Source organism: Poecilia reticulata, chromosome 12 (assembly GCF_904066995.2).
Source record: "Poecilia reticulata chromosome 12, P_reticulata-male-v2, whole genome shotgun sequence".
Taxonomy (NCBI): Eukaryota; Metazoa; Chordata; class Actinopteri; order Cyprinodontiformes; family Poeciliidae; genus Poecilia; species Poecilia reticulata.
The window spans coordinates 22,998,167-23,024,860 of record NC_088841.1 but is presented as its reverse complement, the minus strand read 5'-3'; the positions used below and the strand labels follow the sequence as shown (position 1 = coordinate 23,024,860).

Here is a 26,694-nt window from a genome sequence, read left to right as displayed (position 1 = left end):
CAAGACAAGTGCTTTAAAATCTGCTTTATTTATGATCAGTTTGAAACAGTCGACCATGTCAGCATCAAGTTTCTTCATTTGAACACAAATGTTAATAAAGCTGAATAATCAGGGAAGACGATTATAAAAATCTACCTGAAAACAAACATGATCTCCTAACATCTCTTTGACATCTGGGTTATTTTCTACCAGCTTCAGTTAAATGTTGAATTATTTTTATGGTTTGTATGGCTGATGGAAACACAGCTTATCTGAAACAGGCTCCCATATCTTATTGAAAAGTTATTTGTACGTTAATTTGATCTTATTTCAAGTATACTACGATATTTGCACTAGAAATTTGCTTGGTCAGATTTAGTGTTTTTGCAGAGCTGTGGTCATTTATCAGTGGGCAGGTGAAAAAAACGAGACCAACAAACTAAAACCAGTCAGCATTTGGTGCAGAAATTGAAAAAAACTAGGAAAATAAAGGATCAAAATCTAATCTAAAACTCCAAATCTGCTCATAACTGCCTGGTTTCCACTTCAGCGCCTGCTAAAGCAGCAGTGATTTATTATTCAGGCCCGTTTCATGCAGCTGAGCGGTACTGAGAGCTGCGATGTCGCTCCGACTGCCCCGTGCTGAAGGTCCGATCCCCTCAGATCTGCATCAATCAGAGCTCTGGCCTCCTGTTTTCTGTGTAAATGTGTGTTTGTTTACATGTAGGTGTGATCATTTAGGGTGACACAAGCAGTTCTCCTGCTGTGACATCACCTGCATTTCCCAACGCCACCATTAGGTGGCAGCAAAGCTCCCCGTGTCACTCCTCCTCCTCCCTCTCCCTGACCTCGGCAGAGATCTGCAGGACAAAGATAATCAGTTAAACTGCAGTAATGTACAAAAACCTTTACATACTCTTGATATTTTTTCCATGGATCAGTAATTTTACGGTTCAAATACAGCAGATTGTAGTAGTCAGGGACCAGAACCGACCACAAACAGATAATATCTGCTTTTAGCTGCTGGTTTTAAAAGTTCAAACACCAAATATTTTCTCCTGCCGATGAAGAGTGGATCTACTTTCACATCTAGAAAATCATATCTGAGATTTTAAACTAAAGTAGATGTTTTAAGGAATGTACAACCTTTCCTTAAAAGATGGAAAACAAAAAATTAACATTTTCATCTGAGAAAATTTCTAGAAAAATATTGGAAATTTCTAGAGTTTGTGCAGAAATTTCTGTAGACGATGAAACAATTCCTGCTTTGTTTCATCTATCATTTCTAAAACAATGTAAAATCACAAAGAAATTATATTACAACCAATAAACTAAATACACAATAATTTAATGAAGCAAAATTAGTTTTACTTTTTGTAAGAATGGGGTTTGTAAGTGTTGTACACCAAAAAATTAAAAAAAGATCTTGCATGTTTGTCTTATTAAAAGAAAGACAGAATTTTCTAACTTTGGGAGCTTGTTTGGAGGGAAAAAAAGAAAAAAAGTCTAAATTACCAGAAGAAAAACTTTTTTAAACATAATTGGTGTATTTAGCATGTTTAATAAATTAATTAAAATCAGTTTTGGGTATACCAAAGTTTGCTCCTATTTACTATCAAATGATATAGAATGTAGAAAATGTGGTTATTAAAGGCAAATATTTCTATTGCACCAGACATTTTCTATTAAAAAGAGATTTCAACTTGTTTGTAATAATTTTGTTTCCATCTGTTTCAAACACCTGTGGACAAGCCTAATACTGAAATGAATAGTTGCTGCCCCCTAGTGGTGAAGCTTTAGCCATCATTTGTTTTCAACAACAGAAACCGAGTGGAATAAAACTCACAGAGACGTTGTTAAAACCTGCAGCCATTGGATGGTTTTGCCTTGGAGGAACGTCCACAGGATCCTCCTGAGAGGCAATTTAACAAAAATCAAACAGGTTTCAGGAGAGAAAAAGGCGAGAAAAGGTCAAATGATTGGATTTATTGGGATGTTTTAACTCACTGGAACATATCCTTCGTTACTAATGCCCACAGCGAGCGATGGAGCCATGGCGTCTGGTTTGGTTCGCAGGTAGAAGACGAGCAGAGCGACCAGGGTGCCGATCAGCAGCACCACCACGATCACAGAGGCAGCGATTCCTCCTGCGTTGTCCGGCTTCGAGGCTGAAAGAGAGACGGAAATCATTTACTCCTAGAAAAGCTGCCAAAAACTACAACAAACATGTTGGTATCCCTTGATATCAACATGATTAGGATATGTCTGTGGGCTATACAAAACCTGTTCTTTTCAATTTTTGCACAAAATCATTTTTTAGATAATGATATTTCGATCTGATCATTTCTTCCTATTTTAACAGTTTTAAGGCGTCTTGTCACTTTAAATCCAAATAAGCTGCTGCTGGCCACGCCCTGCCGCCTCCGACTCTTACACTCACACCTAAAAATGGATAGAAACAGATCTGCAATATTAGAACCATCCATCTTTGAAAAGTAGAAGTGGCGCCTACTGCACAACCAACAAGAATGCAGCAGGTGGTTTCTGGATGCTAAGTCAACAACAAAGCACTTATCTTTCCCAGCAGCCGTTGTACAGTAGTAAAACCAGCTGACCAAACGTACTGGAGTTCCGCATGGTTGCTAGGTAACGGCGCAGTGCATGTCAAATGTGGACTAATCACGAAGCTTTTAAAATGACTCATTTTCCAGACACCAAAAAACATAAACTTATTGCCAAAAAAACAAAACAGATGGGTGTTTTTTTTTGTCATCTTCAAGAAAGTACAACAAAACATTGTGATAAAACTAAGAACATATCACTCATCCCTACTCTCATTTAACAAACTGTGGAGAAAATATTAAAACATAAAGTTTTTTAAGCATTAATTGGAAATGATCATGGCAACATAAATTAAAATTAAATGATAAACGATACGATAAATTCCCTAATTTCCAGTCTTACTTGGCTTAGTGACTCTGGTGGCGCAGTCGAACCCCACGGTGTACTCGATGTCATCCAGAGCTACAAAACCAGATGTTCCTTTGACGCCTTCAAACACAATCTGTTAAAAAGAAGAGCGAAATGCAGCAGAGGTGTCAGCTTCTACATTCTTTAATCCCAATGACTTACAGACATGTTGCATGTTCTAACTTACATGCAAAACGTTTGCACGAGCTCACAACACAGGAGGGCAAAAAGACAGTCTTTTAACAAAAGACTCTTTTTACTTGCCATTAATCGCAGCAGAACAACTCTGTCAATAAATGAAACCTAGAGATCTGGGTTTTATTAATCTAGTGGACCGAGCCTCATGAAATAAAACTGTTTAAAAATAACTCAAAACCACTCATTCTTTTTTTAATCACTGTGTATCAGCTATACTACACACAAACCTGTTGCCATAGCAACTGATTGACACCAGCTCTGCTAATGTATCAGTATTCAACACCAAAGAACACGCAAACATGTCCCACACAAAGAACTACAACGGCCTATTAGGGAAACTGTAAACAGCAAAAAGGAAAAACCTCTAATTCTGAACTGAACAAAAACTGAACTGAACTGAACTGAACACCGATTTCAGCAGCACATTTACATGCTAAGGTTGTCAAGCTATGCTAGTGATGCTAGCATAGCTAACTGACCTCGTTCCTTCTCTTTTGCTTTTTTTTTAAAGGTTTGTTTCTTGGCTCTAGTGGCCTTTATTTGAAAGTAGCTTGACAGGAAAAAGGGTCATGAGAAACGAGGGAAGACATGCGGCAAATGTCACCAGGCTGGGATTCGAACCTGCGACCACCGTGCTTCACCCCTGCGCCACCACAGCACCCCCTCTTTTGCTTTTTTTATGAAAACTTTCCACTGACATTGTTATCTAGTTGTTATAGTGTTGATAATTAGTAGCAAAGCCCTGCTACTCCTTTTTACTTTTATGCATCATGCGTATATTTAAGATTTAGCGCATTGTGTCGACAACTAAACCGTTAATCTCCAGTAGTCGCTGTCGTCATCGTCACGGTCCATTTGGAGTTTTCTGTAAAGTCTGACCTGGTATCCCTCACGAGACGTGATGTTCAGTTCAAAATGTCTCCAATGTCCGCTGAGTTGGTTCACGATCAGCTGCTGGGTGATGAGGCCTCCAGACAGGCTCCATATCCTCAGCTGGCAGTCGGCTGGGAACATTTAACCAAACATGACGCATCCGACCAACCAGACGCTAACGCTTATTAAAACAGCTCTTACATGACTGGGGCTTGTAGGCCCAGAACCTCAGACAGGTGGGCTGAACCGGCGGCAGCTGAGGGCTCACCAGCCAGGCGTTTTGATTGGCTGCTGTCCGGTTGCTGCTTGGGAAGAACAGGAAGTGACCTGGAGGCAAAACGAAGAAGTTAGACGCACCATTTTCAGAGTTTATTCACTTTTCCGACAGGAAAATTCAAGCACTTTTCAAGAATTTTCAATGTTTTCCAGCACAACATTGAGCCATATTTTAGTTCATTGGTTTTGTTTGCATCTCCATTTTGAATTTACTATTATATGATCATTTATTACTTTTATTAATATTTTCTGATAGTATTCTGGTAAACTAAAATAGTTTTATGCTTTCAGATGTCTCTCAAACACAACATTCACACCTGACTGGTCTGAGAAAGTTAAAAAAAATATCTCAAAATGTTTTCACTAAGTTTTATGTCATCCAGCAAATATAAATAATTTTGGAAAAATGTGTATGTGTCTTTTTATTCAGTGTGCGTAAATATCTGTAGATAACATTTCACAAATTTAGACTTTTAACCAACATTATAATTAAACAGTTTGAATATCAAACACTTTTCAAGGACCTTTTATAGAAATCAGGCATTTTTAAACCTTGAAAAGCTCCTAAATAAAATCCAAGCATTTCAGGCACCAGTTGAAACCCTGATTTTGGATCAGAACCAGAGCAGAACCCCTTTAAAAACCGATCAAAGCAGCTCCAGTGTTGCCGTCTTCCTCTCTGACCTTTCTCTGTTCCCAGTGTGTGGTCTTCAGGCGGGACGGGATAATGCTTTTCCTTCTCCGGACTGGTCAGCTCCCAGTCCAGCTTCTCCCGTTCTCTGTCCTGGATGTTGATCCAGCTGCACATCCCGTTCTCCAGACTGCATTTGGACCCTGAGGCAGGAAATCAGAACCTCAATGTGCATGAAGTTCCAGCTTTTCCTCGGAGGAAATCTGACATTACTGCTGGTTCCATGTGTCACATAAGATGCTTGTTTTCTTCTCCATACTCTTGATGCGAGTTTGGAGTCAAATCTAACAAAATTTGTGTCAAACGTTTGTGCAGCATAAAGTTTTGTTTGTGCCGCTTTCATTTTAAAAATCAGGGTCATTAAAGGTCAACCATCCCACCCACCTTCTTCAAATCGACACATTTGGTGTCAATCAACTCGGCTACAATTGTGCAGCAATAAGTTTTGCTTGTGCTGCTTTTGCTTTGAAAATACTAATGAAAGTTTAAAGGTCAAGAGGTCAAGCAGCCCCCACACATTACCCAAATCTAACAAAATTGGTGTCAAGTGTTTGTGCAATAAAAAATTCATTTGTGCTGCTCACATTTACAGTATCAAATAAATCTGGTGTCAAGCAACTCAGCTACATTTGTGCAGCAAAAATTTTTGTGCTGCTTTTGCTTTCAAGTTATTGCTGTTGACCTCTGATGATAAAGTCTTTATTAATATTTTTAAAATGATAGCGGCACAAATTAAAATTTTTACTGCACAAATGTAGCACAAACATTTGATGGCAGTTTTGTTTGATTTCAGTAATGATTTGATTTGGGGGTCTGGTTGACAGTTTGGCCTTTAAACTCATTAAATCAGCACAAACAACCATTTTTGTGCTGAACAAACATTTGTTCTGATTTGAAGAAGATGGGGGCTGGTTGACCTTTGATGACCTCTGGAAACATTTACTAATATCTTTAAAATGATAGTGGCACAAACAAACATTTTTGCTGCACAAGCATAGCTGATTGGTACCAAATTTGCTACCTGCAGGTCGACCTGCAGAAACTTTTTTATTAATATTTTTAAAATGAAAGCAGCACAAATGGAAATTTTTGCTGCACAAACGTAGCACAAATGTTTTCTGTTAGATTTGAAGAAGGTGAGTAGAGTCGCCTTCTCTCAGCTCCTGACTCGGATCAAAACAAACCTTGGTCTTCACATGGATGAGCCGAGACTGTGATGTCATCAATAGCAACGTGGGAACCTCGACTTCCTGACCCGACGACCTCAAACTCCAACTGCAGAGCAAAACCGAGTGAGACACCAACCTGACTGGGGAAGAAATGCTCTCTGAAGCGGCTCTGTACCTGCCAGGACACAAGTCCAACGGAGATGTTGCCGTTGGCGTGACGCCAGTCGTCTCCCTCATTCAGGTTCTCAGAGAAGATCGGGACTCTCTCTCCCTTCTGGGGTTTGACGTAGACCGTAAAGAAGGCTGGAGGGTCAACACCACCCAGTGATTATGGAAGCAGAAAAACATTTACGTACAAATATAAAATGAAGCAAAGAAAAAAAGAGAAATAGTGAAGTGATTTGACAGAAAGTAGCTTTTTTACACAGCAGGTGGAAATAAAAAATGTTCTTTTCATATTAAATACAATCACAATGAGACGTCTGTGTTAACAGTTTATGACTCCAGAAGAAGAACGGTGACATTTTTGAAATTTAAAATCCATTAAATACACATTAATTTAACATTTTTGTAAATGAGCCAGAGTTAGCCAAAAGACCATTTTTATGGCCATTGTTTCTGGACAATGGGTGATTTTTCTAGCTAAAAACAGACAAAAGTTACACAAAACAAAGTTAAAAACAACTTAACTAAACATGTTTTGACTTGAAACAAACAGAAGATATAAAATACAGAAAACTACAACAGATTCATTACAAAAGATCATAACAAGATGAAGGGAGCTAAGTAAAAGAAAGCACAGCTAACAGGAGCAGATTGTTGTGGAGTATAACGTCTGTTTGGATGTGGAGTCAGAGCTCAGAGCGTTGGGGACGTGATGTGGTTTCACTAGGAGCAGATCTGGATCAGATCACCTGCTGCAGCCTTGCAGTGCTGTAGGTAAAACACTCACCTGGGTTCCCTCCTGTCATGTGATACCAGAAGCTGACACATTCGGGTTTGGTGGTTCCTTGTCGGACGGGGGAGACGAGGACAGCGGCGCTGCTGGGCGGCAGAACGTCTGCGTCTGTGTTGACCATCATGTAGTAACCTGGACACAGACAGCAGGACGGGATAAATCTCCTGCTTCCCTGTTTTCTGTTCTCTGATTGGGTTCTGCTGACCAAGCTCGGTCCCCAAAGTGTGGTCCGTTTTGGGTCCGTTCGTCGTAGTGGTGTGTCCGTTCCTGTGGAGCCAGTTTATGGCGCCGTAACTGCTGTAGCCACACTTCTGGCCTTCAAAGGAGCATTTTCTGGGTATGGCACACGGGCCGTCCACAAACGCCACGTCGTCGATGGCAACCTGGCCGTCGAAACCGGAACGAACTGCTTCGAACATCAACTGTTGGGGGATGACAAGGTTGAAAGGTTTAATCTGTTGTATCTTTTTACAAACTGAGCAGATTATTTCACTTATAATAAGTCATTTTTCTCATTAGTGAAATTATCTGTCAGCATTAAAGAATTATTGACTGATTAGTAAATTGAACTTGAACTATCAGGAGAAACTTTGTTGACGTTATTCAGCAGCTGCTGGATGTAACTATGGTTACAAAGTAACTTGTAATCTCACTTATTTAATTTTGAAATCAGTAAAGTGAGTTACTTTTTAAAGTATTAATCAGTAATCAGTAGGAGGTGTGAACATTTATTGTAAAACATTTCTTATAAGAATTTTATGTATTGTTATGATAAATTTAACTTATTGATGAAAAATAAAAAACAAAATTTACAGTCTGATCGGAAATGTTAGTTTATCACGGTGTTAACTGAGAGCATCAATCCATATCAATAATGTGAAATTATGATTAAATGCAGTTCCTGTGTGCAGTTCAGTGACGTTTTGAAGAAGCTTGTTTCAAATGAGGATGTTTTTCAAGAACAATATCTTTGTGCTACAATTACCCAAAAAATGAGTGAGAAATAAATATTGAGATGAAATTCTCCGTCCATATTGACCAACCCTAATCATAGTCGGATTACTTTTTAAAGGTAACCGTGGAAACACATTTAGTTTTCATCTAAAAGTTATTTATTGTTTCCTTGAGCAGGTTAGAAGTCTGCATGTGATACAAAACATTTTGCTGGAACTCAGAATTGGTTGCTAGGTGATGGGCTGAGCTTCTCTGGCGTTGCTAGGTAACAGTGACATTCTGGAGATTTCATATTCTAAAAAACATTGACTTATTGGCAAAAAATGCCTTGGTGTTTTGTTTGTATTATTTTTTAAAGTTTCTGTGATGTTTTAGAAACAGTAGAGACTCAAATAAAAGAACAAAAATGTACAAAATGTCAATTTTGCATAATATTTTTCAATCAACAACTGAAATCTGAAAACTGCTTTTTGTATTTCCTCAGGTTACATCTGATCATTTTAGACTTCCCAGCAGAACAAGAAAAAAAGCTTGTTTGTATTTGACTGAATGGTTTGACACCTGAAAGTTTGCGTTTTGCTGCGGCACTGGGCAGTGCGCTTCGTGCCAATCGTTGCCGTGAGCGCCGCTGCGGGTCCACAGTAAAACCTCATATCCGAGGCCGTCGGTCAGCTTCACGTTCAGAGCACCTGGATGGGAACAGGAAGTTAGAGTCATCATTTGTCCCCGAGGCGACGTGCATGTCAGGAGATCAGAACGTCAGTTAGCTCTGGGTTAGCTCACCTGCGTTCGGCCCGTAGAGTTTGTAGTAGAAGGTCAGGCAGCTGTCTGTGGGAGTGGGCTGCTGTGGGAATGACAGCAGGCGTCCAAACGCTCCACGGAGTGAAGGACTCCACATGTCCACAACCAGGCTGGACCCTGAGCCGCATCAGGATTACACAGAGCTCACTCATTACATTACAATATCGTTGAAAGGTTATTGATTTATTATAATAATTCAATCAGAAAGTGAAACTTGTACATTTATTATTAGGCGCAGAGTGATACATTTCTATTGTCCAATTTAAAAAATCTAATTTTTAATACAAAATTTGTATTTTTATGGCTTTTATTTTTGATAATTTTTTTTAATGAAAATTAAAAATTATATTTTTTTTATTTAAAAATAAAAAGGTATGTTTTTCATTTTTAAGTTGTTAGTACTCATGGGCCACAAATGATTGTTTTTTTTTATTATGTTTTCTATCTGTTCCCAAATTATGATGCGGCGTTAGAGCCGTGCTCAGAAAATAAAACATAAATAAAAATATATGAGTAAATGAAGTCAAAATAATATGAGAATAAGTCATTGTATTACAAATATTATGAATTTATTTTTGAAATATTATGGCTTTGTTTTCATATGATTCTATTCTCATACAACTTTATTCTTGTAAATGTATTATTTTATTCTCAGTTTTATTTTTTTATTTTTTCCTAATATGGCCTTAATACTCAATTATAAGCAATGAATTAAATCCAGTATTTAATATTTAGTTTTTAAGACTCTAAATAACTTACAAACACTTTATTTAACTTTATTCTTATTTTATTTCTGTTTTATTCATCCTCCAATAAAATATTCATTCACTACAGATAAAGGTTTTAGAAACCTGAAGACAGATTTTTGTACAAAACTATTCAATTTCTTCACATGTTGAGGTTTTTCTACAAGTGATAACAAAGGTAAAAATGAAGTCTGGTAAAAAAAAACTATTTATTCCTTTAAAATCCATAATCTCACCGACTCCGATGCTGTGATCCATCCCAGTGACCACAGACCAGTCAAAGTTCTCACTGTTGTCCTGATACCAAGCGCAGAGTCCGTCCTCGAAGTTACATGACGGCCCTGTTGCCCAGAGAAGTTAATTTACTTCTAGCATTTGTTATTTCTTTAATTAAGAAATCATTCTGGATGTTACCTGTCGGTAAAGACGGAGTGTAGTCGGCGTGGCAACTGATGAAGCGAACGTTCCTCACTTTGATCCAAGCAAAAGGCTGAACTTTCACAGCGCGAGCTTCAAATGCCAGCTGGTTAAAAAGAGAGGATTGGCTGTTTTGACACTGACGGACGGGGAGTTACGATACGTCTACAGTATATTTATTAAGTGTACAGACCCCAGCCAAAATGCTAAGTTTTTGTTGATGTTAGTTCTACTAGCACCAAGGCGCTATATCAACATAGAAGCGAAAGAGCTAAATTGTCTCAACAACAGGTGTTGCATTCATGTAAGTGGACTATTCTTCTGTATACCTCATTTGTTTGTTATTGATATTTTTTGCCAATTACATAGCAATAATGATACTTTTTAAAATCTGATCATGATCAGAGGAAACAAAATTGCGGTCTTCACCTCCTTCAAAATAAGAGCATGACTACAAACAGATAAGAATTCTTAAAAGTCAATAACTAAAACTTCAACCCATAAGTTGATTATTACTGAATTGAAGCTTTACAAAACAGCCAAATTAATTAGAGCTTTAAAGTTTATCTGGAAAAACTGAGCTAGCTAAAACGCTAAAGAGTTAGACAAAAAATTAGCTCAGCCCACCATTGCTAAAATAAACAATACATTTTTTTTTTTCAGAGATTAATTTGATATAGGCTTGGCTTGGGTTGCTTGGTAACAGGCTGGGCTTGGCTTGGGTTGCTAGGTAACATCGTAGTTCCTGTCCAATGTGACTTATCAGGAGGTTTTTGAAACAGCTCCTTTTCCAGACACCAAAATACATTAAATAATTGACAAAAAAAACAGCTGTATTTTTTAAACGCTTGAGGGTTTTTTGTTTAGAAGCAGCTGAAACCCAAATGGAAGAATAAAAATATGAAAAATATGAGTTATGTACAATAGTTCTGAAGCCTGACCTGGAAGCGATGTTTCCTGACTCCTATAGGAACGTCGGCGTGTTGCCAGGCCTCCTCCTCGTCTCCTGCTCCTGTTTTCCCACTGAACTCCCACAGCTCAGGCCTCACTCCCAGCAAGCTGTCGACCACTCTGACAGAAAGCTCACCTGTATCACAGACAGACTTTCACTGCTGGGAAGAGAAAACGCTACGAATTTCACACGTGGGATAGGAAATTACCGATATGATCCAAACTCCCAGTGAGCGCAAAGTCAAAGCTCAGGGTACAAGCCGGTCCGGTGGGGCCCAGGAGGGGAGTCCGAGTCTGGGCTTCGGTTAGCTGCTGACCTGCAGCCTCAGCTACATACAAGAACTCTGCTTTGAATCAAGAAAATTAAATATACATTAATGTCACACATTATTAGAGACACAGAATCCATCAGTTAACTGAGATTGTACAGTTTGTACCTCCAGTTGTTGAACTTTCATCCAGCAGCCAACCTTGACTCCCAATACTGGAGTCAGTCCAGCCTGAGCTGCCGTCAGGATAGGAGAAATCCCCTGAGGCAACGACCCAAGAAGACATGAAACTTTGTCTGCATGGCTAAACAAATACTTCCTCTATCAGATCTACAACGGCACATTGTAGATGGAATAAAGGAGGAAATTTCTGCCAAAAAATCTTCTAGAAAAAACTTGGAAATGTTTTTGACTTTTGAAATGTTCACTATTTTCTAGAAAATTTCTGAGATTAATGTCAAAATTTCAGACTTTTTTCTTGCAAATTTTCGACTTTTCAAACTCTAAAATTTCAATGTTTTTTTCTAGAAAATTTCTCAAATATATCTCAACATTTCTGAATTTTTGTGTGTAAATTTACTCCTATTATTTTCCATTTACAGCATTATGGCCTTAATAAATCATCATCCCTCGATTTGGAATAAACAAACTCACCGCATTTGGCTTCGTCCTCTGCAGCGTCACAGTCAGCCTGGAAATCACACATCTTGTCTGGATCATCAATGCAAGGATGCTTTGGAGGGTTGGGGAATCCTTCCAGGGTGGTATTATCTATTTAGTGCGGCAGATAATTAAGTATTTGATAAAACATTTTCACAAGAACCTAACTCGGCACGGATGTTTCTAAGGATTTGCTTCTTCACAAAAAAACATTAGCCAGTGAAAAAATCAAGATGGCCACCACGGTCAAAAAATGTATTTTTGCAATAAATGTTCCATTATTTATCACAGATGAACACTTCTTCTGTCAAATCATTCATAATTGAATGGATAAAAATATTTTCTGATCATTTTTTGATTTTTCAAAATGGCCAACACGATTAGTGTTTGCAATCAAAGCCATATAAATCATCATATATATTTTATTGAGCCCGTCTTCTTTTCCTGGCGGACATTTTTTAAAATGGCTGTAATACAAAGTATATTGCCAGTCATGGGCACAGCTGTCTAAAAAGTCACTAATTCGCTAAATAAAAACCTTAGCTACGCTAATGCTAATTCTTGTAGCAGGAGGCTACGCTAAACTGTGAAACACATTGAAACATTTGCGGAAGCTAATGCTAAACCAGTAAAGGCATAAAAAAATTAGTAAAAGCTAACGATAAACCCCCAAAATTATCAAAAGCTGATGCTAAAAAATACATAATAGAAAATTTAAGGATATTTTTATTGATTTCTTTGTTGAATTTATTTACATTGCTTACATTTTTGCATATATTAGAGATAATCTTACTTGATGCATTGCGGCATTCAGGGGACAACACGATGCTGTCGACTGCGATTCCCCCATAGTCAAAGTCTCTGATGGCGGCCATGATGAGAATCTGTAGAGGTTTAACAGAATAAAAGATAACAACTTATATTTTCAACATTTAATCAAACGTTTTCACCCCTTTTTTGGCTTTTATAAAATATGTTTTTTAACAAACATTTTTTAAAGAAAAAAATACTTTAAATGTCAAAGTGAAAATTATTTTTACACAAAGACGACATTTAAATAAAAATAACATTAAAAGTGATGCATTGAGTGTGTCAGTCTTTAAACTAATGGTGAAAGTCAGCGGCGGCCATTTTGTATCATCTTTCATTGTTATGGAACATTATTTCTGTCTATATTAATGAAATTATCTTCTGAACCATTATTTATGGTAGCTTCATGTCTTACCTGGAAGGTGTAGTTGGACACGATCTCCACCTCCGCCTTCACCCACAGGTCTCCTAAAGCTCCGCCCCTTTTCCACACCGGGTAGATGAGTCGGTCCGCCACCAGCACCGTCAGCCCGCCGGACCTTGGCCCGAACTGGTGAGTGTACATGACCATCTACGGAAAACCAACAGAGCCAAAAACATGTAAACAAACTGAGCACAGAAAGAGGCTCAAATAATCCACGTTTTATTTTTAGAATTTACAGATCAGATACGGAAAATTCTAGAATTTATTCCCTAAAAACGTGTAGACAGACCGTCCATCCATCCATCCATCCATCCATCCATCCATCCATCCATCCATCCATCCATCCATCCATCCATCCATCCATCCATCCATCCATCCATCCATCCATCCATCCATCCATCCATCCATCCATCCATCCATCCATCCATCCATCCATCCATCCATCCATCCAATTTGTATTTTCTTATTAAATATTCTAAAGCTGTAATCCAGCCTGTCTGCAGCTTTTCAAACTGACCTTACACGGATGTGAGCTGTTAGTTGGTTGAAGTCTTGGGCTCTGAAAAGCCGCCCAGTCCATGGTGAGACCGCCGTCAGGCACGGTGACGTACAGGAAGTACCCTGCCGTAAAAACAACAACCAAAGATTTTAGTACGGCACCAAAAGGTTCTGTAGGCTGTAATTATTCTGGACCAGTTCAGAACTGGTTAAAGATTTAAACTTTGGGGGAATCTGACCAAGTTAACAGTGAAACTCGATAATAAAAAGAATCACCTGATGCTGTATTGTTGGAGTGATCTCTGCCTGGACCTTTCCAAGGATCGGTTCTGGAGATGTTCTCCTGATTTGTTCTGATCCATTTGAGCTTGGAAAACGATCTCAGGTCCCAGTCACACAGATCCTCCTCAAAGTCACAGCGGTAGTAACCATCTGAAGGATAAATGAAAACAAATCCCAGTCAGTGTTTCGGCTGTTCTGCCGTTTTCTGATGACATGTGGTCATTTCGTACCGCAGGGCGCCTCGTCGCTGCCATCGCCGCAGTCGTCCGTACCGTCACAGAGCTGCCGCTGCTCCACGCAGCCTCCACCGCCACACGCCACCATCCCTCCTGAGCAGTTGGTCCCAGCAGGGGGCGCTGTCGGGTTAAACACATCAGTGAACCGTTTGTATCATAGTTTTCTGTTCTGATTACTCAAACTCACAGGGCAGAGCGCAGTCCAGGAACTCCAGCTGGTCTACGGCTACGTCTCCATGTTGTCCTGCCGAGCGCGCCGAGTTGAGACGGATCCGGAAAGGGGAGGAAATGCGGCCCAGGAAGACGGTGGCTTCCCTCCAGCTGCGGGCGCTGGAGGCCTCTGGGCGCCACACGACGGCCTCCTGAGAGTCCTGGTGGAGGATCGAAGCCCACAGAGGAGTTGGACCTAAACCTGAGTGTCCTGTGGTTAAAATATACGTCAACACAACCAATGACAATGTTAACAAAAAGATGAATCTGGTAATTCTACACTTACTAACACCAATTCTGGTAAAGACATGTATCATCATCCCTCTCAGAGAGCTAGTTTTTCATTTAGAAGAGAAACAAGCCCACAGCATCACATGTCTCCACCATGCTTTGTAGTGGACATTAGATGCTTTTCTGATGTCAGAACTTTTTCCATTAAGCTCAGTTTTATTCAGACCAAAGATAACATCTGTAGCTCTACACCAAACTTAAATATGAAGAATTACAACATCTACTACTATAGATCTACAAGATCAGAACTCAAAAACTCAATGGATGGATGGATGGATGGATGATGAACTAACTTAGTTTCTCTGAACTGTGGCTCCAGTCTATAGAAACATTTATGTTCTTCCTCTTTCAGTCTCTCTGTTTAAAGCTCACATTTCTCCAAATCCTTAATTGTAACTAAACGTTCCTGCAGTTTATAAAATAACAGATTTTCAAGCTTTTCACATGTTTTTCCATCTCTACCAGTGAATGTTTAGGGTGTTTCAGTCGTTGTTTACCAGTTCGGCCAACGCTGAGCAGTCTGCGGTTACCTGAGTCCCACAGGAAGTATCTGAGTCGCAGGCGGCACGTTGGCGAAGAGCCCTTTATCTCTGGAGAGATTAAAACTGAACTCTGAAGAGACTCTGCCCCCACTGCACTCACTGACATGAACCAGCCTGGAGGGCAGGAGACAATAAATGGTTTCATTTAAGATATAAAGATTGAAGTTTACAGCAGGATCTGTTCTAATGATGCTTCATGCTACCAGCTAATATTTATGGCTTTATTATCACCTGATATGTGAACGATATATATACAGCAACATATTTTATTTACAGTGCCTTTCTAAAGTACTGAACATTTTGTCATGTCACAACCAGAAACTTTATAATATTTTTCATCATGTTTTGAAATGCAGACATGTGAAGTTTTGAATAGAAGGATGCTCCGTAAAAAGTACATGCCACACCAATTAGATTTTTATGAATTAAAAATTAAGGTGAAGACAAATGTTTAAAATACTTGTCGTTGAGTTAGAGGAATTTAAATATTGTTTATTATCCATATTAGGTTTTTTTCAGCTTTGTGTGTATGAAATGATTTAAATTACTGATTTTTAAAAAAAATAAAATTATTTTGCAAACCATGCAGAATTTTCACGTTACTTCATAATGATGCACTTGCCCGTCACATCGAATGGTAAAAACTAAATGCACATTTTTAATGAATGGTTAATGAAGGTTTATGGGGTGTCCATACTTTTGCAAGGCACTGCACACAAAAGCACATCAGTAACAAATAATCAGGGATAAACATACTGAGAAAATATTGTTTTAAGATCTTTAGACAACGAACATAATGTAACATAATGAATATTTTGAGACAAATTTAAAGATAAAGTATTTTCAATCAATTTCTTGGCAAAAATTGTCCAAACGTCTTCAGCAAGACTATTGTACTTCAACTATTGTTTCTGTGTTATGTAAAAATGTAAGAAAACGTAATTTTGCACCTGTAGCTGTGCCGGTGGTGTAGTCGGACGTCGGTCCGCTGTCCGGCAGCTCGTCCCCGCTCTGAACTCTCTGCCATTTGTATTCCCCACCAAGAGATTCAATCTTCCATCCACAAACTCCCTCATCCTCAAAGTCACACTCAAACGATTTCCCAGAGTACCCTTTACAGAGTTTAGGTGTCAAAAAACATCAATCCACATTTAATCAGACAGCTTATACTAGCCGTTAGATAGCAGGCTAACGGCTAGTATAGCAGGCTAACGGCTAGTAGCTTAAACTTACCACAGTTTTGCTCGTCGCTACAGTCAGAACAATCGCACACAAAGTCACATTTCCCTTCAGGAGCCTCACACCGTGAAGACCCCGAAGCAAAAACTGCGCGAAAACATAAAATATTCAGTGAAATTTAGTCAGTAGCTGAATAAATATCATCAAGTGTAAACATGTTCACTTTACAAGAGTTTATTTTTGTTAACGCTATGAAGGTATACTTTTTTTTTTTTTTTTTTTTTAGCTCTAATCAATTTAAAAACATCTATGCATGTATTCTTAAACGGATTTTAAGGGTATTATTTTAAAATATTAATCATTTTTATAGTTTTCCAGCCGAATTTGGTTTTCAAAACGACATTGGCTTAGATAACAGGCGGAAGTTTCCATCTTGACCCAAGTTAAACTAATAATGCTAACCTACGTTCTGTGTAGCCGATTTAAGCAATGGATTCGAGAGTTATCTCCCATTATAAGTCAAACCTACGTTTATTAAACTGGCAAAATTCTGAATGCTATTAGTTCTAGGTTTAGCTTCCATATTTGAATTAAATCTGATCAAAATAAAGAAAATTTCATTTATCATTACAGTTTTGTTCACAGATTTATGGCCTAGCATAAATCAGGATTGTTTAAACAATCGATCAATCAAATTTTATTTGTATAGCACATTTCAGCAGCAAGGCATTTCAAAGTGCTTTACATAATTAAAATAAAAACAAATAATCAGTGAGAAAGAGAGAGATTAAAAAAAATAAAAATAAAAAAACAAAAAACATTACATCATTAAAACGTCGAAAAGAAAGAAGAAGAAATTAAAAACATTAAAGACATAAAAACATGGAAGACATCAAAACCCGCACTCTAACCCTAATTTAGCCATAAGCAACTCTAAACAGGTGGGTTTTAAGTTGAGATTTAAAAGCACTCAGTGTTTCAGCTGTTTTACAGTTTTCTGGAAGTTTGTTCCAAATCTGTGGTGCATAGAAACTGAATGCTGCTTCTCCTCGTCTGGTTCTGGTTCTGGGGATGCAGAGCAGACCAGAACCAGAAGATCTGAGGGGTCTAGACGGTTGGTACAGCAATAACAGATCTTTAAGGTATTGTGGTGCTAAACCGTTCAGTGATTTATAAACTAACATCAGTATTTTAAAGTCTATTCTCTGAGCTACAGGGAGCCAGTGTAGGGACTTTAAAACTGGTGTTATGTGCTCTATCTTCCTGGTTTTAGTGAGAACCCGAGCAGCAGCATCTGGATCAGCTGCAGCTGTTTGATTGATTTATTAGTCAGACCTGTGAAGACGCTGTTGCAGTAATCAATGCGGCTAAAGATAAACGCATGGATGAGTTTCTCTAGATCGTGCTGAGACATCAGTCCTCTAACCCTGGAGATGTTCTTCAGGTGATAGAAGGCCGACTTTGTGACTGTCTTAATGTGGCTCTGAAGGTTCAGGTCAGAGTCCATCACTACTACCAGGTTTCGGGCCTCGCCTCTCACCTGAAACGTTAGCTGTAGATAGGCACCAGCAACCCTCCCGACCCCATTAAGGGACAAGGGTGCAAGAGAATGGATGGATCTCTAAATGCTGCAGTGTTTGGTAATGTGAATCACATCTAATTAAAGAACAATTATAGTCAAAGAAGTGTTTTGTGCTTCTGTTTGACGCTTGCACTAAATATCTTAAATGAAGCTTTTCTAAACTCTTTACCAGGATATTTCCATATATTTATGACCCAGAATGCAACAGGCTCAAAGGCCAGAGAGTAATAAACTTTTCACATTTCAATAATAAAAATGTGAAATAATAAAATTTTCAGTAAAATCTTCTATTAAATATGACTGTAGCTACTCTTTGGTTCATTGTAGACCAGCATTTGCCATTTATTCAACTTTTTTTCCATTATTTTAAGCAAAAATAATTGTTAATATGAATAAATTATTACTTTCAAACAAACTTACCGTAAATCTTTCTGAAAAGTTACTTCTGAGTACTGTTCGTCTTATTTTGAGTACAATGGTATATTTGGACTAGACACTAGACAAAAAATATTTGGTAAGATGTGTTTTTGCAGTGACATATTCAACAAATAGGTCACCCATAATTTATTATAGAAATGGTGCAATAAAGTTATGACATCTCAATAAACCCATAAATCTTTCTGAATACTGTACAACAAAGCTAATATAAACTCTTGAGTGTTGATTTTTTATTTTATTTTGGTAAACGTTAAACAATTTTCAACCACCTAAGACATTAACTTAAAGTAATTATGAATTTGCTCTTACCGGCCTGCAAACAGAACAGCAACAGGACGCAGCATGTTTTCCCTCCCTTCATGTCTCAGTCTGAAAACTGTCCATGGAAATTTCACCAGCCGATCCCAACCTTTATTTCTCAGAGATAAGAGGTGGACTTTAAAATTACCCAGCATGCAACTGACAACCATAAAACACCCCCCAAAAAAGAGAGAACATCCGTATATTGCTCAAGAGAGTGAATGTAATTAATACTAAGTACTAAGTTTAATATCATAAAGAAAGTGGCTCTGTTAGGTTTCCTTAATGACTTCCTCCTTCCTGTGTGGCGATTCAGCCCATGTACAAGACATTTCACTGTAAATAATAATATCTTATCTGATTCAGCAGTATCTTTACAAGATCTTTCAGTTCAGCTCTCGAGTCGATTTGCACATTTTGAGCTCCTGTGCAAATCAGTTCAATTTTTTATCTCACTTAAATGTTGTCTGGATTTTCTCTCATTGACTTGGATTTCTCTGGTAGAATTTAAACCGGGCCAATCAGAAAACAGATGGAGACGTTAATGTTGATTTCCTGTGATGTTTTAGAATTTTAGCAATGGCAGCGGAGAAAGTAAACTAAACAATTCAGTCCTTTGGCCATGCACCAAATATTAATCACCTTCGTTTGACTCATCAATTCTTCTCTTCTTAATCTTATAGTAATGACTTTGAAAGACAAAATAATCTATTTTGTAAATGTAATTATGACTTCATGTTGGGCTTTTATTTGTTGTTTCTTGGCAGAAGTGGGCATTTGTAGATAATGTTAAAGACAAGAGCATTTTCTACACTAAACCACAATTCTTATGCATAGACGTGTAGAAATATGAAAATTTGGTCAACCTCTAAGTGTTTTGACTTTATTATTTGAAAACAAGAAGCAGTTGTTCATGAAGTGGATTTCAGAATTACCTTTTCAGAACCTCAGAAACTTTTATTGCTATATTTCAAAGTTGTTTGTTTTGAGTTTCCATTTTGAAATACAGGAAAAACTGCCTTTAATTTGAGATTCTTACTGGAAAAGTTGGAAATCTCATAATCAGTATATCTGCTCTTGTACATCTTAATTGCTGATGATCTCATGTGGTCAGTCTGCAAAAAAAGGATGCAGCACAGACTTTTGGTGATTTTTTTCAGTGCTTTTTAAACTAAATGCAGAAATAGAGCTGGCAGTAGAACTACTAAATGCTGTTTGGTTAAAGTTTTACAGCTTCATAAAAAGATGGATTACAAACTGATATGAACATGATGCAAACATTGGACTCTGTTGTCATTATAGAGCAGTTAGGAAATAGGAGGCATATTTTCCCTGAACCACCAAACACGTCTAGTTTCTTCAGCAGGAACGATTCTTTCATTTTATTTCCTGAAGCCGTGGAGAGCTAACATGTTAGCAACCTGAGTTTAGAGACTCAGTCGTTTATTTTGAACAGAAAACTGCTGTGAAGATGATTCAGGTTAAACTATTACAGCTCTCAGAGTGCTCCTCTTCCTGGTCTCAAACACACACTGAGTCTGGGTGGAACCTGCTGAAGCTGGAAGCTGATTGGCTGCAGCCTCTCTGCCCTGACAATGTGATTGGTGGATCACAGCTCCAGCTTGTTTCTGTTCTCAGGAAATGAAACTAACAGTCAGTGCTACTGAGAGCAGAAATGGAGCAGCAGGCAGTTCAGCTGGATCGAGAGACTTTCTCCTGTTCCATCTGTCTGGATCTACTGAAGGATCCGGTGACGACTTCCTGTGGACACAGCTACTGTATGAACTGCATTAAAAACTTCTGGGATGAAGGTGAGAGAAAGGAAAACTACCACTGTCCTCAGTGCAGGAAAACCTTCACACAGAGGCCTGACCTGCAGAAAAACACCATGCTAGCAGCTTTAGTGGAGCAGCTGAAGAAGACTGGACTCCAAGCTGCTCCTGCTGACCACTGTTATGCTGGACCTGAAGATGTGGCCTGTGATTCCTGCACTGGAAGAAAACTGAAAGCCATCAAGTCATGTTTATTCTGTCTGGCCTCTTTCTGTGAGAAACACCTTCAGCCTCATTATGATGTGGCTCCATTAAAGAGACACAAGCTGGTGGAGCCGTCCAAGAACCTCCAGGAGAACATCTGCTCTAAGCATGATAGGTTGTTGGAGGTCTTCTGTCGCACTGATCAGAAGTGTATCTGTCTCATCTGCACTATGGATGAACATAAAGGCCATGAAACAGTGTCAGCTGCAGCAGAATGGACTGAGAGGCAGAGAAAGCTGGAGGAGAGACGAGGAAACATCCAGCAGAGAATCCAGGACCAGGAGAAAGATGTGAAGCTGCTTCAGCAGGAGGTGGAGGCCATCAATCGCTCTGCTGATAAAACAGTGGAGGACAGTGAGAAGATCTTCACCCAGCTGATCCGTCTCCTCCAGAAAGAAGCTCTGAGGTGATGCTGCAGATCATATCCCAGCAGGATACTGAAGTGAGTCGAGTCAAAGTTGTTCTGGAGAAGCTGGAGCAGGAGTTCACTGAGCTGAAGAGCTGACATGCTTAGCTGGAGCAGCTCTCACACCCATGTGACCACATCCAGTTTCTCCTCAACTGCCCCTCACTGCCAGCACTCAGTGAGTCGACACATTCATCCATCATCAACACCCGTCCTCTGAAACACTTTGAGGACGTGACAGCATCTGTGTCAGAGCTCAGAGACAAACTACAGGACGTCCTGAGAGACTCATGGACAAACATCTCACTGATGGTCACTGAGGTGGATGTTCTCCTGTCAGAACCAGAACCAGAGAGCAGAGCTGGATTCTTAAGATATTCATGTGAAATCACTCTGGATCCAAACACAGCAAACACACGGCTGAGACTATCAGAGGGGAACAGGAAGGTGACATGGATGAAACAGGATCAGTTTTATTCTCGTCACCCAAACAGATTCACTGATTATAATCAGGTTCTGAGTAGAGAGAGTCTGACTGGAAGTTGTTATTGGGAGGTGGAGTGGAGAGGGGAAGTTAATGTATCAGTCGCATACAAGAGTATCAGCAGAGCAGGAAATGGGGATGAATGTGATTTTGGGTATGATAATAAATCTTGGGCATTTTATTGTTCTCAAAGTGGTTATGGATTTAGACACAACAACATCTGGACCTCCATCTCAGGTCCAGTTTCCTCCAGAGTCGGAGTGTACCTGGATCACACAGCAGGTATTCTGTCCTTCTACAGCGTCTCTGAAACCATGACTCTCCTCCACAGAGTCCAGACCAGATTCACTGAACCGATACTGGCTGGAGTTGGGATTTATCGTAGTTTATTTTCTTTTAATAATGAGACTAGAGCCTCAGCAGAGTTCTGTAAACCCAGATAGATTTCCTCTTGTCTCTCAGGTTGTTGATCAGGGTTCATGGTTCTGGTGTCTCTGCTGTTCTGATCTTCTTTATTTTTCTGGTTTAGTTATTTGTCTTACAGGAGCCATAAAGAAAATCACTGCTGATGATTTATTTCATTCTGATGACAGAAATATTTCATGAAAATCAAAACTTCTCTGGACTCTAATGGTTTTCCTTTAACTTTTTATCCATGTATTTCAATGTTTTATTTGTTGTTAAATCAGTTTAGATCAAAGTGATCTGAACTTGATTCTGTTTTTTATATTGTGATCCAAAAAACCTGAAACATCAAATCAGAACTGATGCTGTTTTCTTCTCATATTTTAGATTTTATATTTATATTGGATCAGAATAAATGTCTGTTGTTTGTCTTCAATAAAGAAACTTGATTACAGAGAAATGTTGAAAGTTTTCTAATCATTATTGTGATAAATTGTATGTTTGGTCGTCTATTGTGCAGAAACTTTCCTTCCAGAGTTTCTTATTTGATACTGAAATAGATCAGGGGCCTCATGCATAAAAGAGTTTGCAGTTTTCACACTAAAACTGACAAATTCAGAAAAGTGTGAGCGCAAAAACATTTATATATAAAGCCGTGCATTTGCACATAACTGCACACCTTTAATTTAAAAATCCCAATTTGAGGGAAATCAATCCATCAAATTTTTTTTGATGGATTGACGCTTTACATCATTAAACAACAATCAACACAAAAACACAGTCATGCAACATTGAGTCAACAATCAAAAACATTTGTCCGTCAAACAACGGGGGGAACTCTAAACCCGCACCCGAAATAGAGCCCAGCTGCTGGTCCGCCTGTCGCCACCCATAAATACATCTTGATGAAAATTAGTAGAGATGTGCGGATCAGGTTTTTTTCTGCCGATTCCGATCACATATAAGGGCCGATCACCGATACCAATCATATAATTATTTTTTTATCAAACACTACCGGTTAAATTATGTGGAAAAAGGAGCCATGAATTCACCTTAATTTAGACAAAACCTGTTTTTAATAACTTTTTCCAAGAAAAAAACAAAACAGGCATTGTGCAAATTGTCCTGCTATCAGTAATACTATCTTTAACAGACTGAAAACATATGGAGGCTCTGAAGAGGCTAAATAATGCAAAGAGTCAAAATAAAACCTCTCAACATTGCCAAAAAAATCAAGTATAAAACTTAACATTCAAAGGCAAATACAGGATCCATTACAATAAATAATCCAGAGTTACTGAATGAAAACTTCCTGATAGCATGGCGGCTAGCTGATTACTGCTAGTTCTGATTGGCTGTTTCTGACTGAGTGGAGTAATTATGCAGAGCAGGGAGAAGATCGATTATTTTTTTAGAGATTATCTGTCTCATGTTAGGACAGGGAAAGTTTTAATATGTATGTAAAATGTATATTTTTTAGGTTAGATGCTGCAGCTTTAAACAGAAGTTTGGTGTGAGAGTCACTACCAGGTGGAGCAGAAGCGGCGCTCCGTCTGTGAAATATTACTACCTGTAGCGCGTAGCAGCGGTTCAGCAATGAGAGCAGAACCAGCGTCTTACAGCGCAGCTCGAAGATTTAAATAATTTTGCAGGTTATTTGTTTAGCTTTCTGACCGTCATGCTAATCCGGGTGAGTGTTTGTAGCTGTGCGCTGCTTTACCTGCTATCTGATCCTCCATGTCTTTTTACTGCAGTGAGCCTCGATGTAGCCAAACTCCGTCAAGTATGGCATTGTTTTTATGTCGTATTAGCTTCGTTGTGTTGATGCATTTTGACCTGCTTCAATTTTCCGCCGCAACACGCAAACGTCCCCATTCACTCAGTGCGTTATAGATCCACATCGCTTAGGATTTGTTGCTGCGCGTTTACGCAGTGTGAAGGAAAGAGGAGACCAGCTGCACAGGCAGGCTGCGAAATGAGAAGCAGGTGATCGGTTTGTGTGATCGGCAACAAGAGACCGTGATCGACGATCACCGATCATACACTTTTTCACGGAAATCGGCCGATTATGATCGGTGGCCGATTGATCGTCCACCGATCGATCGGTGAGTTTGGTTCTTTACTTTAAAAGAACCAAACTCCAAAGTAAATTTAATTGAAAGGTCTCTTTTTGATCAGAAAGAGATTAGAATCTGCATATAAAATAATGCAGGAAACAAAAGTAGCAAAAATCAATTACATCAAATTTAAACAAAAAATTTTTGTTAATCATTTATTACCTTTATCAGGAGTTCAACTCTTTTTCAATAACACAAGGTAACATAATGTTCACCCTGTAAAACTATCAACATTAACATTTTTCCTCCACATAAACTGGACTTAAAACAGATTATGATATTTAGCTCGTATTTTAAATATTGGCACAACTGAAGGAGGTTGTAAAAACAATAAATGAGATTCAACACTGATGTATCAAGTCAAACAATGACAATTATGCATTAGTTGTCCCTTCTTGATGCAGTGGGTAGTTGAAGTGTTGGTCTACCAGAGTCTCAAAGGTTGAAACTGAATGACAGTCCAGAATATTTAATGCCATTTCTGTCAGTAGCCTTCGTTATCCCATGTCACCTCGTAGTCTGGGTACTTCTCCTGCAATTTCTCTGTGGTCTCTGCATGGTTTGCTCTTCCATAGCCCTGAAACAACGAGCCAAACATTAACTCCAGTCACAGTAAAAATAATTTTAAAAAAAGCATGAATTCAAGCCACATTGTTTCTCCGTACCAAGGAGTATCCATACACATGGATCTTCTTGGCGTCTGGATTATGTTTTATCCTGCCTCCTCCGATACACTCGCAGTCCAGCAGGCCTCCGTCCTCCAGCTCCGCAGAAACCCTATCGTAGATATCAGCTGCAAATAGCAAATAGAGTATTTTATCAAATATTATGTTCAAACTAGGGCTGCACAGTGGCGCAGTTGGTAGAGCTGTTGTCTTGCAGCAAGAAGGTTCTGGGTTCGATTCCCGGCCTGGGGTCTTTCTGCATGGAGTTTGCATGTTCTCCCTGTGCATGGTGGGTTTTCTCCGGGTACTCCGGTTTCCTCCCACAGTCCAAAAACATGACTGTCAGGTTAATTGGCCTCTCCAAATTGCCCCTAGGTATGAGTGTGTGTGTGAGTGTGTGTGTGCATGGTTGTGTGTCCTGTGTGTCTCTGTGTTGCCCTGCAACAGACTGGCGACCTGTCCAGGGTGTACCCCGCCTGTCCAGGGTGACCCCGCCTCTCGCCCGAAACGTTGGCTGGAGATGGGCACCAACAACCCTCCCGACCCCACTGAGGGAAAAAGGGTGCAAGAAAATGGATGGATGGATGGAGTATGTTCAAACTAAATAAAAAAAAAAATCATCCCTTTACAAGTTTATATTTTGTTATGGATGAACACAGAAAAAGCAATTTTGTATTCCATTTTGTTTAAATTTCCTACAAAATTTTATGATTTGATGTGCAGATATTTTGCCAATTGGTAAATCTTTCAATTGTCATGTAAAAAATAAAAATATATTTTTTGATAACTTGCACAAAGAACTAAAATCTAGGTCAATGTTGAGGTCAACTTTTAAAATTTGCAGGCTTTGATAATACCAAACCCTTAAAAAAGAAAAGCAACACAAACAAAAATATAAAATTAGCGGTAAGGGGAAAAAGCAAAACAAAAAGAAGGAGTTAATTAAGAACATTCCAGAATATACCTTATAATCTTACATTTATGTCATTATTTACATCATTACATAAAAAATAAGACAATTGCTAAAAATGATAATTAAGAAATAAAAAATAAATAAATGTCTTTATTTTGAGACAAAAAGTAGTCCCTACATTTAGAAAAGAAAACAAATTCATAATCAGTAACTAAGAAAAGACTATTAAGCCTATTTAGTGTAAACAATTTGCTTTTAGGCATATATCTTAATGGCAAATTGTGTTAGAGCATTTCTAGATTCCCAAAAAGAGCCACAGCTGTTTCAAAATTATTTTTCAATTTCAAATTTGTATTTATTTGCTTTGAAATTCATTTTTTAGCTAACTTTATGGCCCCAATTTAGCTCCATACAGAGTGTTTTAGGGCAGTCTCCGTACTCACCGTGGTACTCAGCCCAGCCGTATCCTCGGACTATATCTATCTCCGAGTCGTCTCCCTCCTCTCGGCTGTAAACCCGGATCACGATGTATTTAAAAACCCCGGAGGGGTCGATGTCTGCCCGCGGTATGTTAGCCATGACAGCCGCTGCTTTGGTCTGGGAGCACATCTCCCAACTCTTTAGCAAACCGAGCACCAAAGCAAGCAACAGCAGTCCGAAAGCTCGGACTTTCTCATCGAACTCCAGCCCCTGCTACTGTGCGAGGAAAACCCCGGCGGACTGTTGTGATTGTAGTTGGACGTTACACGAAAAACTTAAAGGAAAGCGCTCTCAAACCTGCGCCGCCATGATGCTGCTAACGAAAACACGGTCACTTCCGGTTTGGGGAAACAATTTTGAAAACTTTAAATGTTAACTGAGTAATTTAAGCGACACATTAACAGTGCAAAAATGTTCACTACATAGATAAATCACGAATTGTTTCCATTATTTTATTAAACGTTAAGACAAAAAGCATTTATCT

General features: G+C 38.8%; 2 protein-coding genes and 1 pseudogene across 2 annotated transcripts; 1 reads left to right on the top strand and 2 right to left on the bottom strand.

Moving 5' to 3' along the window:
• Window positions 1–9: 9 nt before the first annotated feature.
• Window positions 10–16,562, bottom strand: mamdc4 (MAM domain containing 4; the record flags this gene model as incomplete). The annotated part of the gene is made up of 28 exons (XM_081613882.1): window positions 10–839; window positions 1,826–1,891; window positions 1,987–2,147; window positions 2,944–3,043; window positions 4,027–4,151; window positions 4,222–4,347; window positions 4,981–5,130; window positions 6,172–6,262; window positions 6,332–6,459; window positions 7,109–7,246; window positions 7,320–7,536; window positions 8,630–8,757; window positions 8,852–8,986; window positions 9,852–9,956; window positions 10,030–10,138; window positions 10,974–11,119; window positions 11,193–11,330; window positions 11,421–11,513; window positions 11,907–12,023; window positions 12,706–12,796; window positions 13,138–13,293; window positions 13,664–13,767; window positions 13,921–14,076; window positions 14,157–14,282; window positions 14,350–14,583; window positions 15,194–15,319; window positions 16,156–16,317; window positions 16,439–16,562. Coding segments are annotated over 28 exons (3,591 nt in total), but the record flags the coding sequence as incomplete, so codon positions are not given.
• A 3,472-nt stretch (window positions 16,563–20,034) lies between these two features.
• On the top strand, window positions 20,035–22,136 carry LOC145554323 (E3 ubiquitin/ISG15 ligase TRIM25-like; annotated as a pseudogene).
• Window positions 22,137–23,092: 956 nt separating this feature from the next.
• On the bottom strand, window positions 23,093–26,546 carry phpt1 (phosphohistidine phosphatase 1). The gene is made up of 3 exons (XM_081613513.1): window positions 26,174–26,546; window positions 24,818–24,945; window positions 23,093–24,729 (listed from the first exon to the last, which is right to left on the bottom strand). Exons 1-3 carry the CDS (start codon window positions 26,337–26,339, stop codon window positions 24,637–24,639), a joined length of 387 nt encoding a protein of 128 aa, XP_081469639.1. The 5' UTR covers window positions 26,340–26,546; the 3' UTR covers window positions 23,093–24,636.
• Between the last annotated feature and the right edge of the window lie 148 nt (window positions 26,547–26,694).

What these genes read in the sequence shown, in the direction of transcription:
- phpt1 (XM_081613513.1), bottom strand. Translation starts at nt 26,339, where the DNA reads ATGTGCTCCCAGACCAAAGCAGCGGCTGTCATGGCTAACATACCGCGG. An exon ending in CGGCTGGGCTGAGTACCACG is followed by an intron (nt 24,946 to 26,173) that starts GTGAGTACGGAG and finishes TGCTATTTGCAG; the next exon opens with CTGATATCTACGATAGGGTT. An exon ending in ATGTGTATGGATACTCCTTG is followed by an intron (nt 24,730 to 24,817) that starts GTACGGAGAAAC and finishes TCGTTGTTTCAG; the next exon opens with GGCTATGGAAGAGCAAACCA.